A 22,492-nucleotide genomic window follows, 5' to 3' on the forward strand; every position below is an offset into this window, starting at 1 on the left:
GCTTAGCAGAAACCACCGACACTAACAATCAACAAACAGAAGAAAAGTAAATAGAGGAGTGCTTAACAGGAGGGTGAGGAACACTGACTCCGCTGGGAGGCTTTGAGTCAGCTGCTTTAGCAGGCGGAGGTGTCAGAAGACCAGAGGAAAGGTTAGAGTCGGGTGAGCTCATTGGCGTTAGCGTAACAGAGGAGATTTCGAGACAAGAGAAAGACGTCACGTTGTGACACCAGAACAGAGATGACGGTCTCTGAAGCATATAGGCCTCATTAGAAGAGTTAATATGAAGAAGCTGTGGAAAGATCGGGACAGTCAGGATGGCTTTTTCTAGAGCTCTATTGCAGTGTTTTAGTGTTTGTTTCTTAAGCCAGAAAAAGCTTTAAGCATGATTTATTTATATTGTACTGTATGTAGATAACAAACAGAATTGTATACAGCAATGAGGTGTTGTGTATATGCAATGCTTACAGGGGGGACTTGAGCAATCATCATTTGCTCCTCTAAGACGTGTAACTGCGTCTTCAACTCTGAATTTTCAACTTCAAGATCTTGAATCTGTAAGGATAAATGTGGCTTCATTAGGTGCAATCTGAAAGGTTTTGTGAGTCCTCTGAATTATTGTTCAGCATGTACAGAATACAGGAGTCTATTTTGGGTAAACTGTATATCATGCTCACTCTTTTCTGGAGGCCTGCTATCTGCTTCCTTGTTTCCACATCTTTTCCACCAGATTCCAGAAACTTCTTGTATGCCAAGTCGAACGCTTGGCCGATGGTCAAAGTGATCTCCTCCGCCTGCGATCCACGGATAAATGTGTGATCATTGGTTGAGTTGCATCTTCACAAAATCATGTTAAAGGGACAGTTCACCCCAAAATAACAATGACATCAATTTCTTTGTTCTGATAAACACAGAGAAAGATATTTGGAGGAATGCTTGTAACCAAACAGTTCTTGGCCACCATTGACTTCCATAGTAGGAAAAATTACAACGGTAGTCAAAAGTGTCCGAGAACTGTTTGCTTTCCCACATTCATCAAAATATCTTCTTTTGTGTTCAACAGAATAAAGAAATGTACAAAGCATTTTTCCTACGATGGTCGTCAATGGTGGCCAAGAACTGTTTAGTTACAAGCATTCCTCCAAATATATTTCTCTGCGTTCATCATAAAGAAATGTATACAGATATGGACCAACTTGAAGGTAAGTAAATAAGACAGAATTTTCCATTTTGGGTGAATTGTTCCTTTAAGAGAGACACAATCACAGATTTCATTATACAGTATAGAGTACGAGAAGTATGATGATATCTGTTGTCTTACACATTTTTCGCTGTCAAACACATAGCAGAGATGTTTGTTGGACTCTGAATCTTTGCAAATGAACGTGAATATCCGTTTATCCGTTTTGTCATCTGCGCAGAAAGATATTCGGTGCAGCTGACAGTTGTATTGTACTTCCTGTGAAGAGGAAAACAGGATATTGACACGGCATTGACAAAACACAAGCTCTTCAACTGGATCTTATTAGACAAAGTGGTTCATGTGAGACACAATCTGTATAGTAAATACAATTGTTAGGATATGTACAGTACATACTTTGGATTTAGGATCCAATATTTTCACTCCATATATGGAGATCTGTAATTCCACTTTTGGGATCTTCTGTCCTTCAGATTTTTTTATGTGCCTCTGAAACTACAAAACAAGCGAAAGAAGAAACAAGAAGAAAGAAGATGAACAAAAATCCAAACCTACAGTAAACCTTAACAAAGATGCTTTTAATTATTTGGATTTGGGTAATGTGACGGCATAAATGGAGAAAAAATAACAATGGAGATATATCTCTTTAATTCTATTTTATATTATAAATAATAATATTATTAATATGTGACCCTGGATCACAAAACCAGTCTTAAGAAGCGCAGGAACATGTTTAGTAAAAGCCTAAAATACATCGTATGGGTCAAAATTAGCGATTTTTCTTTTATGCCAAAAATCATTAGGATATTAAGTAAAGATCATGTTCCGTGAGGATATTTTGTAAATTTCCTACCGTAAATATATAAAAACTTTATTTTTGGGAGTGGATGGCCTGCTACAGCACCTCTGATTAACAACTTTAAATGCGATTTTCTCAATATTTTGATTTTTTGCCCCCCTCAGATTCCAGTTTTAAACGGTTGTATCTCAGTTGTAATTTCGTCCTATCCTAACAAACCATACATCAATAGAAAGCTTGTTTATTCAGCTTTCAGATGATGTAAAAATCACAATTTAAAAAATTACCCTTAAGACAGGTTTTGTTGTCCAGGGTCACATGATATAAACGGTATATTTTTTGATTTCTAAATTTTTGCTGTCACACCATAGGACACATGTACAGTTTATTTGTCAACTACTTATACACATATAAAGAAGTTTAATAGTACTACTTGTAAAAAATGTTTAAGGAGCAAAATTCAATGTTTATTAATCTTGTCTAATAACAAAACTTGTTAAATGATCTCGACAAACTAAAATTCAATTCAAGTTAAGTTTATTTATTTAGTGCTTTTTACAGTGTTGCATTGTTTTAAAGCAGCTTTACAGAAAATCCACCCATCACACCATTTAAATACTATGTTCATTGTTGAATGCCAAATGTTAAATAATAAACAAAAATAAAGTTACATTTTACATTTTAAATAGCCTACCTGGATTACTAAATTCAAATTCAGTCTGATGCAGACATGTTACACAATGCAACATATTCATTTTTTTGTATTATTATTCTTTTAAATAAATGTAAATCACTTGATACAGCATGTCCTATTTTACCAAAGTCCTTCACACTGTATCAAGAGGAGAGCTGATAAGAACAAAACACCTGCATGCATCATTAAACAGGTCTCGGATAAGGTCATCCTCCATTGAAACTCTGAAACAGCTGGAGGGTGCCAACAGGACATAATAACACCCCTCTTCCTGTTTTCAGGTACAAGAACCCTCCGTGTGCAACTAATGTCAAGCGAGATTAAATTACCTTCAGCTTTCTGACAGCATCCCTTACAACTTCTGTACCTTTGGGTTGATCCACCTCTGTTTTCCCCAGAAACTGTAAAAAGAATCATTTTAAATGTAAATGAATATAGAATTAGAAAACAGCAGACATAGTTCTGAAAAAAGTATATCATTAACATCTGAGCTCTGTTACGCTGGACATAAAGGGAGAAGATCAACATCACCGGTTCTTCTTTCAATTGTGTAGAAACTCTGAAATGGTATGTTTAATTATCATTTCAAACCCTCATTCACACTCATTCAAAGGCTTTTTATGATCACTAAAACATTTAATCCGGAACACATTGGAGATTATTTGAAATACAAGCAATAAACAACACTACATTTCATTTCCAACAGATGGTGCTATTAACCTTTATGCAGTCCATGTGGTCAAGGCTTTGTTCAGACGTTCTGCTGGCATGCACTTCTGACGTCTCAAAACATAATATACAGTAATGGTGTACAGCTTGTTATTAGACTTCTATTCTAGTGGCCAATGTATTAATGTTGTAATGTGGAAAAAAAAAACAATATAATAATTTCACAATAAAGATTCACAGACGGCATATCTGACTTTCCATCCTGACATATTTGCAGTTCATATCCACATGGTCACAAATTTATTCAGTGAAAAATGTCTGCATTCATTTCAAATCTGGAGTAAAAAACAAGCCCTCTACAGAGTGATTTAGCACAAGGAGAGTTGGAACAATCACAGAAAGGTTTTAGGGGAATACATTATAAATCTTATCAGCTTGGCTCATGAATATTTATCAGGTGGTGTACAGTAACATTCACCCAGCAGCCCTTGCTGAAACAGAACATTGGGTGCTAGCCATATAGAAGTGCAGACCTTTTCTTATAACAATTTAATGCAAAATATATTAAAATATAGTGTTTAAATTCTTAAAAAGTGGGGGTCCCAAATTTGCAGGCTGTGCCGCTGTGCAGCACGTAGATATGATCGATGCTGTCCACACTCAAGGGCAAGCGAACACGGTAGGACAGCAAGTGAGGCAGAAGTGATAGATACTCAACATTACACCGTGTACAGGGTCTTTTATTTCTGATCACTGCGGCCCCTCTGGCTGTTCGGAGAGGTTTTCGTCATAGACATCCAACCTTTGTTCATCTATCACCCGTTATGCTGGCAGAACACCAGTTTTTTCTGTAATTCACTTTCTCTGTCTATTCTTTTCTCAATTACAGATGCAGTCCATGCAGATAGAAGTTCTGAAAATCTAAGGAGTTGTGTTTTGGTCAGGGATTTAGAACGACATCTCACACAGACACAGACAGGTTCTCAGTTCAGAGTAGAAGATCACATCACTCTGGTGAAACAGAGCGTTAAACAGCAATGACAGAGTATGTGTGATGCTCTTCTCACAGGATGTTGATGAATAGCAAAAGAGACACAAACCAGTTCATTGTTTTGTGGGATGAAAACGGATGTGGTGTTAGGGATAGGACGTCTCTGTCTCAGTTATTTACAGTATTTCTGATAATAAGTATGACAGGTCCAATGTGTAATTTTTTGGAGGATCTATTGACAGAAATGCAATATACATTACTATGTCTTCAGACGTATGAAGACCTTACATAATGAAGCGTTATGTTATTATTAACTCAGAATGAGCTATTTCTATCTACATACACCGCGGGTCCCTTTATATGGAATTGTTTTTACAGTAGCAATTAACGGACAAACTGTTCTATGGAGCGTGTCCATAAAATACGTTATCTCCTTCAGCAAAGAAGCGAAAATGTGATGACATCTTTGACCTGTGTCAGCCACCGTAGTGCTTCAAAAGGGATTTGCTTCATACACTTCATACATGCTTCATGCTTCATACACTGGACCTTCAAGATCCCTCATGAGAAATGTCTTTTTGTGTTTATAATGGAAGTCAATGGGGACCCATGTTGCTTGAAAAAAAAAAAAGAGAAACACCACATGTAAAATAAAATATTATACTTCTTGAGCCCACAACTTTAGTGCCAAAAGTGATGTTGAACAACACAACACAACACAACACAACACAACACAACACAACACAACACAACACAACACAACACAACACAACACAACACAACACAACATAACATAACAACATATAAAACGGTCAGTTCTGGTCCTTGATTCTGATTGGCTGAGCGGAGTTCTAAGCCGTTATAAAATACCCCAATATATAACGGCTGACCGCACCACATAGCCTAAATATCATTTTATTTACTTTATTTTATGAAACCTTGCTAAGCATATGGAATAACCGTTTTATAAAAGCAATAAGCCCAGCGAAGCAGTGGGTTACAGTGCATTTTATAACAGCTACGGGGTTTTAGGCACTCCGCTTCACGTCGTGCCACAACGCCCTTAGCTGTTATAAAATGCACTGTAACCCACTGCTTCTTGGGGCTTATTGCTTTAATAACATAACATAACATAACATAACATAACATAACATAACATAACATAACATAACATAACATAACATACATTCACCCTTAATTCATACATTAAAGATTTAAATAAAAAATAATTTATTTATTTAAGATTATTTTATTAATTTTTATTTTTATTTTTTTTTATGGATGGATGTTCTGTAGTTGTGCTTGGAGTATAAAGTGAAACTCAGTTTTAAGGAGAATTCAAGGAGTCATTAAAAGCAAATATGTCCTCCGAACATCACTTTATAGGCACCACTGTATAACACGTTATTGATAGCGGTCTATATGCGCACAATCAGTGTTAGGTTAAATGAAAATGTGTTATTGACAGCATAATAAAGAAAAATCTCAAGAGGTTCATGACACATACCTTGGAATTGTATGCTATAAAATGCTTGGCCAGGGCTTCTGGAGTGTGCATCCATGATTTATCTAGAAAGAGACAGAACACTATTAAACTAATAAGGTGCTTTATGAAGTGAGCAATATCTTAATGAGGAATCTGCTTTCTGACAAACAGTCTATATATAATCAGTTGCTATTCATTTGAATCAAGGTAACAAGACCTGTCAAGAAAACGTGTTATACCTCACACCAAATTCTGCAAAGAAAACTACAACTGATGCTGATGTGTTAATGTGCAGAGCCTCATTGTCTAAAGGTGTTTAAACGACAAATCATATTGGCATTAAATCCTCACATAACTGTTCAATAAAACCATTTCAAACGAATGAGCTAGACATCTTACAGATAAAGCTACATTGTAGACCTGTCAAAAGCAAATTACTGAGATTGTGTCTTCCGTCCATAACATCTGACCCCCGTCTGCTCTCATGAGGCAACTCATGCTTCTTCCTGTACGGCCACTTAGAGAAACCTGTAATTTCTAACTGTGACAAACAAGCTACAGGAGTCAAAGCATCCACCTCTCCTGCTGATGCTGTCTGCATCAACAAACACTTAATTAACAGAGGAGGACACATCAAAGCCACGTCCGTACCCGAGAGCAGCTGCCTCCCTACCCAGAAAGTCAATGACTTAACAGACAGCATATACAGGTTTGTGTAAACGTACCTCCTAAGAAAAGTGGTTTTAGACAGGGCTACAAAGCACCACAACTTTCCAAAAATCAAATATTATCAAATGTGACCCCGTTTGAGACAATGACAAAGAAAATGACAAAAATAGGTTAAGTGTGTATATAATAAATATACAGCCATGGAGCATTCCAAATTTTCATTTAATCAGCATTTCTAGATGTGTTGTGGTCACTTCAGTCCAGTGTCTGTTAAATCTCAACAAAACCAGACCTCGGGAGTGAGTCATTCAAACAGCAATGTAAAAGACATGATAATTTTACCTAAACGCATATCTATAAACAAACAGTATCTTAATTTTTTCCACAGCTATATATATAAATTGTATGATAAATTTAAAAATACAGTACTCACATTTATATTCATAATTCTGAAATTCATTATTGACACTACATTTCATTTTATTGCACAAATACTGGAGGTTGGCTTCCTAAACATTGATTTTAATGCTTGATAGTCAGTATTAAAGATGACATTTTAAATACTTTTTTAATTTTAATTTTCACAGAATGTTCTTTACATTACACTGGTGCTTAAAAGGTTCTTCACAGTGATGCCATAGAAGAACCATTTTTGGTTCCACAAAGAGCCATTCAGTCAAATGTTCTTTAAAGAACCGTCTCTTTCTTACTTTTTTTATAATCTGAAGAACCTTCTTTCGCCACAAAAAAACTTTTGTGAAACACAAAGGTTTTTGGGATGTTAAAGGTTCTTTATGGAACCAAAACGTTCTTCTATGACATCAAAGAACCTTTAAAAACACAGTTTTTAAGAGTGTATGTAGAATGTGTCATGGCTCTGCTTCCTTAGTCATGTTTTTCTTGGTCCTGTAGCAGAGCCATGGCAAAGCCTTTGGTTATGTGTGGAGAGAAACATATTATTGTCCTTTTGGCAATGCAATGGTATGCGTTTCTCTCCAGTGTCTTGTCATTGGCCCCACTCCTCTCGTTTCCTTGTTATCTTCCTCTGAGTGTTTAATTACCCACACCTGCCCTGTGTCATTATACCTCGTTTGTCTTCCCTTTAAATACCCTCTTGTTTCTTTGTCTTGTGTTCGTGGATTACGTGTGTATACTGGTGTTCTGTTCGCGGTCCCAGTTGTGTGCCTTTGACTATGTTTGCCATGTTGCCTGTGTTCCCCGTAAGTGTTTATACGTAGTGTCTCGTTTTTGATTTAGTTCAGTTTTTGCCCTCTTATGGGAAGTGTTTTGTTTTGATTTCTTGTTTTGTTTCCGTGTTCTTTTCCTTGTTCTGTTTTGCACCCCATCGTGGGTTTTTGGTTTGTGTTTTGTATTTATTATTAAAGTCTTGTTTTGTTAACCCCGTCACTGCCTACCTGCGCTTGGGTTCTTGCACTGCCAACCGTGACAGAATCCAACAGCCATCTACGAACCCAGCAGGTATGGACAGTTCCCTGCGAGCCCGCCAGACCCGGTTATTGTTCGGGCTTCGCCAGGGAGATAGGGGGGTACGGGAGTTTGCCCGTACCTTCCTGGATGCGGCGGCAGAGACAGGGTTCGGTGAGAAGGATCTTACCGTAATTTTTAACAGCTGTCTCACCGAACCCCTCAAGCCCAGCGAGATGAGGATGCTGAGTCCCCTGTACTTTGGTGACATGCTCAGGTACGTGGTCAACCGGGACGAACCATGGGTAGGGGCCCACTACGCCATCCTGGGTATCCTCTCCGCTGGCTACTGTCCCGGAAGACCTCGTCCTGGCCACCGTGACCTTGGGGGACTCAGCTCCGCCCACCTCCAGCTCCGCCGATCCATCTCACCGTCCACGACCCTCCGTGGCAAGCGAGGAAGGAGGGCGTCCGGGGAGGTGTCTACAGACTCTCCGGTGCGGAGCTAGCCACGCCCTCCACTGCTGCCTCGCAGCCGACCACAGGCCCTGCGTTCGGTTGACGAAGAAGAGGCAGCGGAGGGGGGCGCGGACTCCAACCCAGCCGGTGCAGCCGGCGAGTCCCAGCCGGTGATCAAGCCGGCGTCCAGTCCGGTGCAGCCGGCGTCCAGTCCGGTGCATCATGCCGTCCAGTCCGGTGCAGCCGGCGTCCAGTCCGGTGCAGCCGGCGTCCAGTCCGGTGGTGCAGCCGGCATCCCAGTCCGGTGCAGCCGGCGTCCAGTCCGTGCAGCCGGTCCATCCAGTCCGGTGTCCAGTCTGTGTCCAGTCCTGTGTCCAGTCCGGTGTCCAGTCTTGTGTCCAGTCCGGTGTCCAGTCTTGTGTCCAGTCCGGTGTCCAGTCTGTGTCCAGTCCGGTGTCCAGTCCTGTGTCCAGTCGGTGTCCAGTCTTGTGTCCAGTCCGGTGCCAGCCGGTCCAGTCCGGTGCAGCCGGCGTCCAGTCCGGTGGTCCAGCCGGCGATCCAGTCCGGTGTCCAGCCGGCGTCAGTCCGGTGTCCAGCCGGCGTCCAGTCCGGTGTCCAGCCGGCGTCCAGTCCGGTGTCCAGCCGGCGTCCAGTCCGGTGATCCAGTCGGCGTCCAGTCCGGTGATCCAGCCGGCGTCCAGTCCGGTAGATCCAGCCGGCTCCAGTCCGGAGTCCAGCCGGCTCCAGTCCGGCGTCCAGCCCGTCCAGCCGGCTCCAGCCGGCGTCAAGCCCTGTCCAGCCGGCCTTCCAGCCGGCGTCAAGCCCTGTCCAGCCGGCCTTCCAGCCGGCGTCAAGCCCTGTCCAGCCGGCCTTCCAGCCGGCGTCAAGCCCTGTCCAGCCGGCCTTCCAGCCGGCGTCAAGCCCTGTCCAGCCGGCCTTCCAGCCGGCGTCAAGCCCTGTCCAGCCGGTCTTCCAGCCGGCGTCAAGCCAGTTCCAGCCGGTCCCTAGTCCGGCAGCCAAGCAGGCCACGGGGAGACCCCCAGGGTCAAAGACTGTTCCCCCCAGGTCTCCTCCTAAGTCCCCCAGGACTCCGCGCCCTCGAGCGCAGCCCGGGACTGGGACTTCTCCCCACCCCCATGGACTGCCCCCTATGGGCCCTAGTTTGGCCCCACCCCACCTCCCATGTTTGTTATTTTTATTGTCTCACCCCAATCCCATTGTTATTTTGTCTTGTCTGCCATTGATTTTGTTTTCTTTGTTTTGTCTTGTCCTGTCTGTCTCCCAGTCTGTCTTGTCTCGTCCGTCTACCCCTTGGTGAGCACCTGGAGGTGCTCATTAAAGGGGGGGCTTCTGTCATGGCTCTGCTTCCTTAGTCATGTTTTTCTTGGTCCTGTAGCAGAGCCATGGCAAAGCCTTTGGTTATGTGTGGAGAGAAACATATTATTGTCCTTTTGGCAATGGTATGCGTTTCTCTCCAGTGTCTTGTCATTGGCCCCACTCCTCTCGTTTCCTTGTTATCTTCCCCTGAGTGTTTAATTACCCACACCTGCCCTGTGTCATTATACCTCGTTTGTCTTCCCTTTAAATACCCTCTTGTTTCTTTGTCTTGTGTTCGTGGATTACGTGTGTATACTGGTGTTCTGTTCGCGGTCCCAGTCGTGTGCCTTTGACTATGTTTGCCATGTTGCCTGTGTTCCCCGTAAGTGTTTATACGTAGTATAATATTTATACGTATTTCACAAAAATAATGTCTGCAATACACTACAAAAATTTTGCTCAGATTTTCTGTCTGGACTTGTTGCAGAAAGTCTGCGCCAGTCTGCGGATTTTATCGTGTAGTGTGTTTTTTTTCTGCAAACTTTCAAAAAGTCTGCAAGTGCACTCTTAAAAATAAAGATGCTTCACGATGCCATAGAAGAACCTTTTAATCTAAATTCCATAAAGAAACTATAACATCCAACGAACCTTTCTGTTTCATTTTATATTTTATAAAGTCGTGTAGCGTATTTCAGCCTTTAGCTGGGTTTTCAAAAGCAGTGTCACAAATTCAGGTTGGAGACCATTAAATAATCTTCAATAAAAACCAAATATTTCTATTGACTGACATTTATTGGTTTATAATCTATAAAGATACACCTTACAGGACACACAAAACAGGTGATGCCATCGGAGCTGAATGTTATACAAGAACGTCCATATACTGCCACAGAAAGCAGTGTATAAAGGGATAGTTCACAAATCTCAACAAAATCTGTCATCATTTACTTACCCTCTTGTACTTTCAAACCTGTATGGCTTACTTTCTTCTGCAGAATACAGAAGAAGATATTTTGATAAAGTAGATAAAGATGACAGAATTTTTATTTTGGGGTGAACTACCCCTTTAAAGGTTTTCAGACACAGCAGGATGTTTTCTTGTTAAACGTTGAAACATGGGCCATGTTGTTCTTCGAAAGGCAGAAGACAACAAGTTAAAAGAACATCAGATTTGTGGAGAAAATGTGCTAAAAAAGAAGGACATTTCTTGTTTTCAATCCATGGACTGAAACCCAAGGGTAAAAATCTAAAAGCACTCAAATTAGGACAGAGCAGTGAGCCTAATCGCCAGGAACGAAGCGCTCGGTTACGGTTAGAAATGAAATCGAAAAAAAATCAATGCTCTCAAAAAACTCTTCAAATTCTTCTTCGCAGTCTTTTTCCAAATTGTCTCTTTAAAACTCGCTTTAATGTACTACAGATGTGAAGCTTTTGAAAGAGTGTCATATAATGGTATCCTGGACTTCAGCCATTCAGCCATTTACAAGAAAACAATGACCAATTAATCTCCCATTTGTCCAAGTAAAACTCAAGAAGATCGAACCCAAGACCCCGGAGGACGTCAAACCATGGCTGGTATTTCAAGAGAGCAGCGGTCGATTTTAATTAAACCCAGCGCTCGGCAATTAACCGTAAATCTTTAGAAGATGAAAACCCAGTGAAAGTTTATTCCGGTCTGTAAAATGAAATTATTTTTTTAAGTGAAATATTGGTCGTGGAAAGACAGGGATCACTTTAAATGTTAGAGAGCATATTTCAGGCATTCACAGCAATTACGGTATAAATTTGTCATGTCTAGGTGTAGCAAGATTTTTATACCTGGTCTTTGAAGATAATTGGGTAGGATCCAGACAAGAAGTTTGTATATTCTTATCTCGCAGTAATTTTCATGAATCCATTGCTTATTGAAAATGTGTCACTGACTGTCAGGGTACAGTGCACCTGCCTGTTGAAATTTCTCACTGGGTGCGTGTGATTCATAGGTCAAATGAAGAGCGCACACCTCAAAATGTCACGCTCGGAATTGTCAGCGTTTCTTGGAAGTGACCTCTGGTTGTTGTAGCTGATCAAAACTGACTCAAGAAATGTTTCTTCCTTTATTTGTGGAAGAGAAAACAATCAAATTGAGGAATACGTAGGTGGAAACAAAAGATCTAATATCTATTCAAAAATTACACCAGAAAACACTGAATATATGAAAGTGTCGTATTATTTAAAATTGACAGTCTGGTAGACCTCCTACTTTATGAAAATATGCCAAACATTAATAAATGATATAGAATATCATTATTTAATATTTACAGATCCTACGGATCATTTTAAACTCAATTTCTGTGGAACACAAAAGGACACCTTGCCTAAAGAAAACGAAGTTATTTAGTAATAATCTTCAACTCTATGTCTAGTCCAGAACTACAATTAAAAATGGTCCATTGATGCTATTGAAAGCAAACCAAAAGGGCGGTGAATTACGTAGTTTACCAAAATCTAATGATTAGTGAATAAATAATAAATATGACTCAGACCAAAGAAGAACGTCTTAACAAACGCTTCAGAGCGCTTCGGCATGAATTCAAGAGACTCGGTAACCTCAGTATCTAATTTTACACCTGACTGATTTTATCCATTGAGCTTTGGATGGTAATAAGAAGACATTATGTCAGGAATACAATAAGAATGATCTACTACAAAAACCCCGTTACTATGTGCCACTCTTTACAAACCGTAAAGAAATGCTCTGGGCACAAAGCCATTGTGTTGCATTTCAATTGAAGGAGATTAAGCTTTGAATGCAAGTTCTTTTAAGCACACGGACAATTTTTCATTAAAGAGAGATGAATATTTCTACTTGTAAACGCGGGGCATTTCATCTCCAGCTAAGCATTATGAAAGCCCGGAGCCGTCGGCACTGCACTGATGACACGATCAGACATTTCTCTGAGCATTTAGCAGGACAAAAATAAACAAGAAGAGCTGCGATATGCAATTAGGAAGCAGAATCTGATAGAGGTTTGCAGAGGTTATTTACAGGGTACTGCGCGAAGTGTTTTGGGAATGTTAGATTCTAACTAATTAACTGAAGGCAATCATTTCAGATCTTAAAAAAGGAGAATACAAAAATCACACCAGTAATTCATTATTCAAAAGTGGGAAATATTTCATGCCATCCGACCTATCCAAGCAAACCATGCGCGGCTTCAAACCTGATTTTATTATTGTCTAAATAACAAGCACTGTTATATTTAATGTTCTGTGCCTGGTAATTGGATGCATACTGTATGCCTGGAAAGGATATGGCTCCAATTATTTCTGTCATCACGCAAACATTTTCTGCCCCGTGGCCTTTGTAGATGAACAACCATCTAATACTGAAACTAACAGCGTGTACCTGTTGACTAACTGCAGTTTAACCTGTAGCTTTATGTTTAGACAGATAACCCAAAGCATTATAAAGTTGTCTTGATAAAAAAAGTTTAAAAGATCTCTTATTTGTTTATTCGTTTGTAATTCAAAGCTACAGTTTTATTAACCCTTTTATTAAAATAAACATAATCGTCGGTGCCAATAGCCTAGTGGTTAACGCACTGACATATAGTGCCACTGCACCTCTGGCGACCCGAGTTAAAATCCCGACTCGAGGTCCTTTGCCGATCCCATTCCCTGTTCTTCACCCCATGCTTTCCTCTCAATCTCTACTGTCTTGTCTAAAGCATGAAAAAAGGTCAACATTAATCAGTTATTCCCTACTGAAGAAAGAACAGAAACCCGAAAGAAGCCATCACAGAAATTCTAATGGTTTCCATCATGATCGATTAGCTATTTTCCATTAAAACCATTACAAAATTACTTTTTAGGGTATGTTTAGCCTTATATGCTTTATTCCAATAGGATTAATCTGCCAGATAACAACTCACCAATAGAATCCATCACATACCAGTAGACCCCATTATAATTTCCATTAAAATCAATACAGTTCCCATCATAACCATTAAATCCATTCCATAATGTGTTTCGGGCAGGGTTCTATTGTTTTTATTTCAGCAGGGTTGAGCAAGTACATAAAAGATCAGTGTTGAAAACTAAAGAGTTTTCAAAACAGGTTACTCATAAATCAACTTGAAACATGAAGAAAAACATGAAGTAACCTGCAATTTTATGTTTCAAACCAAGAAACCGCCAAAGATGCATAGGTTACAGACTGCAGATATTTAAACATACCCTCTTAAAATGCTACTTCATGAAGTTTCAAACTACATCTATAAAATGGGGCGCAGATCTTTAACCTCATCTGACTTGTGCTATTGTTTTCATGTAATGTATTAGAAATAGCTAATGATCACGACTGGGATCAAGATCTCTCAAGTACTGTAATTCTACTGTATCTGTCTGCCTCATCCATTATATAGACTACAGTATATGGAATAACACTCAACCATCTTCGAGATAAGGTTTCCTTTTCTAGTTCATTAGCCTAAGGCAAATGGCCATTACTGAACTCTGCAGGAGGAAAAATATTTATGAGCTTATCAGAAACATAACGAGAGAGAAGCATTTACAGTACCTGACCGAGCAATGACGAATCGACCGCCTAACTTTTAATGCAGGATAGCATTAGTCAGACTTCATTAGACCTCTCTGAGAATCATTGCTGGTTGATGAATGCATGGTCGTAAAATGATTACTGTCTTTGGTAAATGTCGGTATTGTTCATAAGTAGCCTGGATAGAGCTTTTTGTGTCAGTGGAAGAATTTAATGCTGTCTTACAGCCAGATGGGCTATTGGAGTTCTCAACGGCCTATAACAAAACTGTCCTGTGTGCCAGACTAGAGGCGCTTGGAACATCCGTGCTAGGCGGTGGAATGAAATGTGTTGTGGCCACAAGAGTTTTGCTCTGTACTGCGCTAGAAAGATTATTCCGTTAAGTCATTATGAAATCCGGTTTCAACATTTTTGGGGTTAATGATAGAATAATAACTAATTCATATTCAGATGTTTCATATTCATCTAGGAAGTATCATGTCTTTCAAGGGCTTTCAGGGAATGGAAAGCTTTTGTTGGCATTTGTGTTTACAGTCAAAATCTTCAAAGCAAGCGAGACAGTTTTTAACACAGAAATATCACCGGCGCATTCCCTGCCATATGGGAGCCAGGACCGGCCGATAGGGTTTATTACATCAAAAATCCATTAATTCATTTTGGAAAGAAGGTCCGGACAGGTGGTGATAAACACAGTACGGTTACAAACAACAAACAGATCTGATTCCAGCCATTGATATATTATGAAAATCAGAGATAAAAGGACACAAACAAAGGAATGTCTGGTTTACACATTCAAATTTGTAACTGAAGATTTTCATAAACAATAATATAACATTGACTACCTCAGGATCAGAACAAGCAGATAAGAACATATCAGAACTGACAAACTCCGCCCACTATCATTATGTCCTCTCCTCTTTTCAAGAGCATCTTCTCTTTCCCTTCATTTTAACCTTTTTGAAATGCACAACCCCAAAATGGTAAGTTATTAAACTCTGGCATTTTAAATGAAGGTTGGCACTTGCACTAGCACCACTAGTTTGACAATTTAAAAGTGCCAAAAAAGAGATGTAAGGAGTTATTTAGATACATCAGCAACTCGATGTGGATGCATGTAAATTCAGTGTTTTCATTTGATGATGATTTGATCTGCTTTAATAAGTCACAATATAAATGGGATCTAAAGAGTTTTAGAGGCCTGTTATATTTAAGAACTAAATAAGACACAAAAAAAATAGAGAGCCAGTAAAATACACACCTTTTTTCCTGTTAAATGCCCGGTTCATGCTTGAAAACACTCCGTCTCAGCTGGGATTTCCTGGAATGTGCCACCTCTACCTATTTGAAAGAAAGCGGATATATAAATTTACTCTGTTGTGTTTGCTTTTAATCACACGAACATCGGCATTTTAGAAGCTTGCTCTTTTGTTTTAATCTGAAAACCTCTAGCAGTCGACCACTTTTTAAAATTCACCTTTTCGTTCAAATATTTCAATGTGTATTTTTCCAGATTGAAAGACTGCGGTACATTTCCCAAGTCAGTGAGCAATAGTGAAGTTAAACAAGGCACTACAGAAAAAAAAAGAAGGAAACTCATATAAAAGAACTTCCCTATACCGCGAGTTCTTAAGCCTCCCTCTCAGGCAAATGTCACACATCAAGGGAGAAGCTTAACCAATGATTTACACAAGCAATGACACAGACTAATCAAACGTTTACCCCAATGGGCAGAACTATTACAACAGCGAAGAAAAGCAGCCGATGGATGATGAAAGAAGAGAAAGAGGAGATCAAGAGCGAGACCTCCCCGAGGGGTCTGTGCGTGCATTACTGGTTTCACTGATGTTTCCAAGACAATGTCAACTGCCTTTCATCACTCTTCATAAAGGCACTCCTCTTCAGGGAAACTCATTTTAAAGGCAATATGAAATCGAAATAATCAAAATGACCCTGTTTACCTTAATGCATGTTTCTGGTGTTACGGTGCATGATTGGCTGGAGCACGTTATTGCAAAATGTTTGTCTTCAAAGTCTTTCATCAAAAATGTAATAACTTGAGCTTCAGAAGTGACTTTTCTTTTTAGCTTATGTCACAAATACTTATTATCCGTTAAGGCCTTTTCTCTGTCGTTGAGACCAAGTTTTATGATCAAGTCAATTCCTGATGGATAAAATCACAGTGTACAGTACATTTATTTCTTTTTAAATATGCTGTTTCAAAATACATCATATTACGGAAGTTTGTAATTGTAACTAAGAGTGTAAAAGAGCAGTTTGCACGGATTTCCCGCCCGGGATTTGTCACTACATATCCTACCTACTTATATTTACAGAACCTCTGGAGGCGCTAACCATGTTAATGGCGAAATGCAATCGATAAGAGAACATGGCAGTTTTATTGTGTGCACACAACTTAACAGCAATAAACATTGTCAATTCAATACTTTTTTGTTCTGGAAATTAAGCTCCCTTGCTTTTTTCCTTAGCAACAATATTTTTCAAGTTGCATAGCACTGTTCTGTTCTTTAAGGTTTATCAGATCTTCTGCACAGCATCTTGCAAAACATGCAGCGTTACAAGTGATGTCTATAATATGGTTTGTTTTCATGAGAAGGGTGTGGCATGTCACTGGAGGGAAGCAGTCAATTATAGTACTCAAGGATGACATCTTGGCATGGGAGAATGCAATTTATGGCTTCATGACAAAAATCCACAAACACATTTGAACCTAATTTACTCCCTACTATTTACATGAAGACAATATCTTAGCAACGCGCAGGGTTTGAGTCAGCTGCACAAATGCAGGTCTTTGTATTCACTTGTGTTGTGTGTTGTGCATATCAAAATCTGAATAACTGCAAGATCGGTGTGAACCGGACAGCTTTCTAAACATTCATTGTAAAGTTGTGCACAACGACAAGTAGAAAAAAATTACTGACCCTAAAGCAGAGGTTTTCAAACTTTATTTTGACAGCTAAACCACTTATGCATGTGGCATACTTCTTTTTTTTTCACTTGTGCGCGAGCATGCAAAGTATACTGCTTTCGACTCGTACGTGTGCGGGTATTGACGCCATTGCGACATATTGCAATACCTCTCCGGGCCTACAGGGGTCAGGTTTTCTTCTACTACCTTGAATCGATGCTCCCAGGACACTTTTGCCACCTGGTGGTTAAACTAATTACTGCAAGAAATGGAATGCGCATGCGCGACCTGTGCGTACTTTGTACGCGAGGTATCGAAATTCCGGCGGGGCGCGTTCAGTACGTGCGTACAGAATTTTGACTGTACGCTGTCCCTCGCATACACGTAAAAAGGGAACTATACTTCAGCCTTTAAACCCCTTCAATTATTTACTAGAAGTACCCTTGAGATTTTTTATAAATATTTCAATAATGTAATAGCACATTTGTATGTTTAACATTTTTATCTGTTTTATCATTTCTAACAGGGGTATTTTACATGACTACTGTTATTATTAAACCCGTAACATTCCTTTGCGATTTTCAAACCCCCTGTAATTCCCTCACAAACCGCCAGGGGTTCGTGAACCCCTTTGGGAAAAGATAGGGAAAATGTGCAGAAACACCATTCTGGCATACTTACTAGTGCATACTCACTAGTATCTAGCATTCAAAGTTCAAATGCATGCAAAATACACTACTAACCCAAAATTCAAAATAAAACTACTTAATTTTATGGTTAAGTGCTTCTGTTACTTCACTTTAATAACTCACAATTATGTGCCAGTGTATGTTAGTTAAACCTATTAACAATTCATTCAAGCCTACAACAAAAAAACAAAAAATAAAATATAGAGATAAACTGCCATTTTTTAGTTTAAGTGTCTTTAAAAGCAATGCAAACATGCATTTGCATTTCAGACTGACAGTTTAGGAACTGTCCCTAAGAGCAAAAGGGGCTAAAAAGAAAAGTCAAAGACATGACACTTCTGTTTTTATTCATGGGCAATTGAGCTGTCAAAAGAGCCGTGCCGAGTCAAACCCACGAGGACGACGGTCATCTCTGACTGAGCAGGTGCTGTCACGAGTGTGTCGCGTTACCGCCGCCAACAAACTGCGGAGACCGAGAAGTGGAAAGATTTCATGAACCATGACTTCTGTCATACTTCAAAAAATTCTTCTGAAAAAGGCTGACATTTATTTACGGCCAATGATCTCTCACACATGTGCACTACAGCTTCACAAGAAAAGAGCCACAGAGTGCATCATATGTTGTTTTAAACAACTTTCCACTGAGAACTAAAATAAGCCCTGTGGGTATGATGGCTAGTTTATCTGCTAAGCTATATTATGTTGGCCGGTCACACCTGGGCAAACACCTGGCTGTGCTGTCCACCTGCATGACTGACAGCAGCTGTGTTTGTTCTTTCTTTATCACTGCCTGGTTGGTCAGTCTTCCCACCACGGAAGAGCCGGAGACCTTCTTTTATGCTGAGCCGCAATGTTCCGCTGATAATATTTAGTATCCTCAATGTGAACCCTAGCTTAGGTATGTCTAAGAATCCAGCTCAGCTATTCATAACCGCCGAGTGGGGCGGCAGGGTTCACCTCGGTTTTGTGGAAGTTTGAGGTTGTCTAGACCCTTTCTGGCTTTAAATGAAAAAAGTCTCAGGGGAAACTGAAAAACATGTTTTACTGTGTGTAGGTGAAAACACTTTGAATAGCCAACTGCGGATACAATATTGAGCTATTGAGTAAATATGAGAATATATGTCACATGGATTAAAAACTTAATCTACAACAATAGTAAAAAATAAATTGTTTTGTAAAATTATCTTTACACCGTGTCTCCACCTGACACGCCGCGGAACGGTGCGATGACAATAGAACGCATTAAAACCCATTATAATTTTTAATTTTGTCCACACTGGATGCGGAAATCCCATTAAAACAAGCCATGCGTCGTGTCGCGTTGCGTCGCACCGGTTGCGTCCGGTGTAGACACCGTGTTACATTAAAAAAATGCTAGGTAACAGCAAATTTTTAAATGAAAACAATTCTTTTCAGCTACGCAAACATAAATCAAAACAGATTTTGTTTATTAAACAATAATAGAAAATTATATTGTATATTTTCAATATAGAAATAAGTATAATGAAAAGATATTCCTTAAAAGAGTAAACACATCAAACATCTTGCTATTTAAAACTTTAAAAAAAAACTAGCCTATGGTCTCATAATTGTTGCCTCACACTGTTCAAAAATGCATTTCCAAATGCTCAAAAGCACCGTACGTAAGCAAAGAATGCAGCAGTGAGGAAGAACAGAAAAATGCAAACCACTAAACATCTGCACCCCCCCCCCAAAAAAAACAAAAATTAAGACCGTTCAAAGCTGATGAGAATTCCACAGATATGACCCATATCTGCGCCAACTCAGCCAGCATTTACAACAACATGCTTCACTACCCCAGCATAACTCCACAAAGAAACAGAACAAAATGAATCCTTTGTTTTCTATAGAATCCTGCAGACCGAACTCAAATAGCAAACAAAGATGTTTTTTCATGCAACTCTCTGCATTCCTCACATGGATGAGTTGTTATTGTGCACTGAGCTCGGAGCCCGGCTCTAAACACTCCTGCCCTTTCTGTCAGACCTCTCTACATAAAAAAGGCCAACATTCTTACCAAATAATGAGGGTAGATTCCAGAACACCCACCAGTGTCTTCTGCCAAAGTTAGGTGAAAGGGAGAGCCGGCAAAAAGCGCTTTATGATGAGCCCAGAAAGATAGGTGAAAAGCAAAGCCGGGGCGACTTGTACGCTCTCACACAAAACTGGGATACTGGAGAGGAAGTTCTTGCAGAGCTTTAATAGCTTTCAGCTGTGGGCCAGATGGGGTTATGTGCAATTCTGAAGTGAGAGGAGTGGTGGGTTTGAAAGCTCAACAACGTGTCTAAAGAGTGACACAAAACAGGGAAGAAAACAGAAAGAGAGAAAAGGAGACAGAATGATAGTAATATGTTGTCATGACTAGAGGGTAAAATAGTTGTTTAGTCCATTTATGTTTTGAAATGCTGTCCATTAAGACTGTGGGCAGATATGTTCTGGTCATATAAAAATCATGACAAAGAAAATGGATTTGAAATAAAAAAATAAAATTAAACATACTTCTCTGACTTTTGAGTTTTGCATTTTTCTTTTGTTGAATTTTTTTGTACAAAAAAGCGATTCTTATTACTGTAGTGCATCATCAGTTTACATTTTTAAGATGATTACAATGTATTTTTAAAAAATATAATAATATAACATTATCATAACGATTACTGTCATTATTGTAATTTTGTCAAATTAAAACTATTATCAACTAAAAGCAGTACAACAACTACTATGATGTAGAAATAGTGCAAATGCAAATATACACATTTATTGAACATGGCAATATGAACACAGCAGTCATTTTTTGCAAACGGAGTTATTAAAAATTAAAAATATTTCTACAATGGACAATGGTCTTAATGGTTCTAAAATAATGCTCATTGAAAATAAAATAAGTGCTGCATTAAAATTAAAAATATTCAAATGACATAGCCTTGTGGTTAGCGCTCTGACGTCGCCCGGTTGCGCATCGAGTTCGAGTCCCAGCTCGAGGTCCTTTCCTGGACCCACCCCCCTCGTTCTCCCACTTTGCTTTCTGTCCTCATTCACACTGCACTGTGAAAATAATAAAGGCAAAAAGGCCAAAAAATATATATTAAAATTACCAAATTAAAATTTGGTCAGCGATGACAGTCTTTCAAATAGAGACATTAACAGAATAAGACACCACAGAAACAAAAAAGACAAACCACAAAAATTCTGGTTCATACTTTCAGCCACAGCGCAAGGTCGAGTGCAAGGCAGTGGAGTTTTGGCAGCTAGCCGTGTTATTATGCTTTACTGAAATGTGACACTTAAGCCTTATTCCACATGTCACAATTCACAGATGACCAAGATACTGGCAAAAACACACAAAGATGTTCAGCTCATTTACTGATACTGAGCAAAGAGAAAAAGTAGAGCTCTGCTTTCTGCTCATTTCCAGGCAGAAGTAAAGTGGGGTGGGGCCATGTTAGTATTGGCAACACCAGGTCTGAGAATATTTTTAAGGATTCTTTTACTTTATTATATAAAAATTTGTTTTGCTTTCCATCACCGTCCCCCTCCACCTTGTGTGGGAAGACGCGGGGAGGGGAGAGCAATGCTTTTAAGACTGTGGCATTTTCCATTTCGTGAGGTAAAAGTACTTATTCTGCAGTTTGGACCACATGCTTCAAGGGGTCCTGACTCCTGGAGCAGTCAAAATATTACATACACCTGGCTGACATTAGAGAGAAATGTTGACAGTTAAAAGGATAGTTCACCTAAAAAAGAAAATTCTGTCATCATTTACAAACCTTTGTTCCAAATAAAGATATTTGGAAGAATGTCAGTAACCAAACAGATCTCATCCCCCATTTACTGCCATAGTAGGGAAAATAAATACTATGGGAGTCAATGGGGATGAGATCTGTTGAAAGATCTGATGAAATATGTAGCTCCAGGTACAAATCGCTGCATCTTTCGAGTGGAATGTCTCCTAGAGGCATGTTTTTTTTCTCAGTTCTAATGTGTTTTATTAAAAGTTACGAAGCAGATACATGCACAAGTAAAAACGTTAAGGTCTTTGCACATACAGTCCGAAATTTTCGTATGCGTTTTTTCGTATTTGGCTCTGGTTTGTACGGTGTCTCTGAATTGTTATAAAAGGCCACTAAAAATGCTTGACGGATGCAAAAAACGCAGAAAATCGAACCTGGTCCGAATTGTTTTATGACGGACGATAATATCGGAGGCAGTGTGTAAATGTGATTGACACAACATGAGGTCGTATTTATTATATAACGTTCGGAAATTTCGGACGCAAATTTCGGACTCAATGTGCAATGGGCTTTAGAGCACCTAACCCCACTCCCACCCTAAACCTAAACCTGCCCACTTCCCAACCATATACTGTAAAACACGGAACAAGCAAATACAAGTCAGCTGCGAGTATTTATTGCAAACACTGACCAAAAACAGTATAAAAGCATTAAAAACAGGTCACGTTACATTCAGAATCTTATGACCATATGTGACCCTGGATCACAAAACCAGTCTTAAGTAGCACGGGAACGTTTTTAGTAAAAGACAAAAATACATTGTATGGGTCAAAATGATCGATTTTTCTTTTATGCCCAAAATCATTAGGATATTAAGT

The 22,492-nt window shown here is 39.5% G+C and overlaps 1 protein-coding gene across 8 annotated transcripts in view; it reads right to left on the bottom strand.

Annotated features, from left to right (window-relative positions):
- gulp1a (GULP PTB domain containing engulfment adaptor 1a) overlaps positions 1–22,492 on the bottom strand; it is a 52,304-nt gene that overhangs the window by 4,189 nt on the left and 25,623 nt on the right. For 4 of the 8 annotated variants that reach the window (XM_057336757.1, XM_057336756.1, XM_057336753.1 and 1 more), the window contains 8 exons: positions 15,509–15,588; positions 5,862–5,923; positions 3,024–3,095; positions 1,598–1,696; positions 1,322–1,459; positions 678–794; positions 469–555; positions 68–292 (listed from right to left, as the gene is read on the bottom strand). In XM_057336757.1, the coding sequence (XP_057192740.1) occupies positions 68–292; positions 469–555; positions 678–794; positions 1,322–1,459; positions 1,598–1,696; positions 3,024–3,095; positions 5,862–5,923; positions 15,509–15,536 (828 nt within the window). In that variant the 5' untranslated portion in view covers positions 15,537–15,588. Of the gene's footprint in view, positions 1–67; positions 293–468; positions 556–677; positions 795–1,321; positions 1,460–1,597; positions 1,697–3,023; positions 3,096–5,861; positions 5,924–15,508; positions 15,589–19,903; positions 20,101–22,492 lie in introns of those variants that run through there. The other 4 variants (XM_057336759.1, XM_057336758.1, XM_057336752.1 and 1 more) reach the window with 3 other exon arrangements.

The sequence above is a fragment of the Triplophysa rosa genome, linkage group LG6, assembly GCF_024868665.1.
Source record: "Triplophysa rosa linkage group LG6, Trosa_1v2, whole genome shotgun sequence".
NCBI classification, from domain to species: domain Eukaryota; kingdom Metazoa; phylum Chordata; class Actinopteri; order Cypriniformes; family Nemacheilidae; genus Triplophysa; species Triplophysa rosa.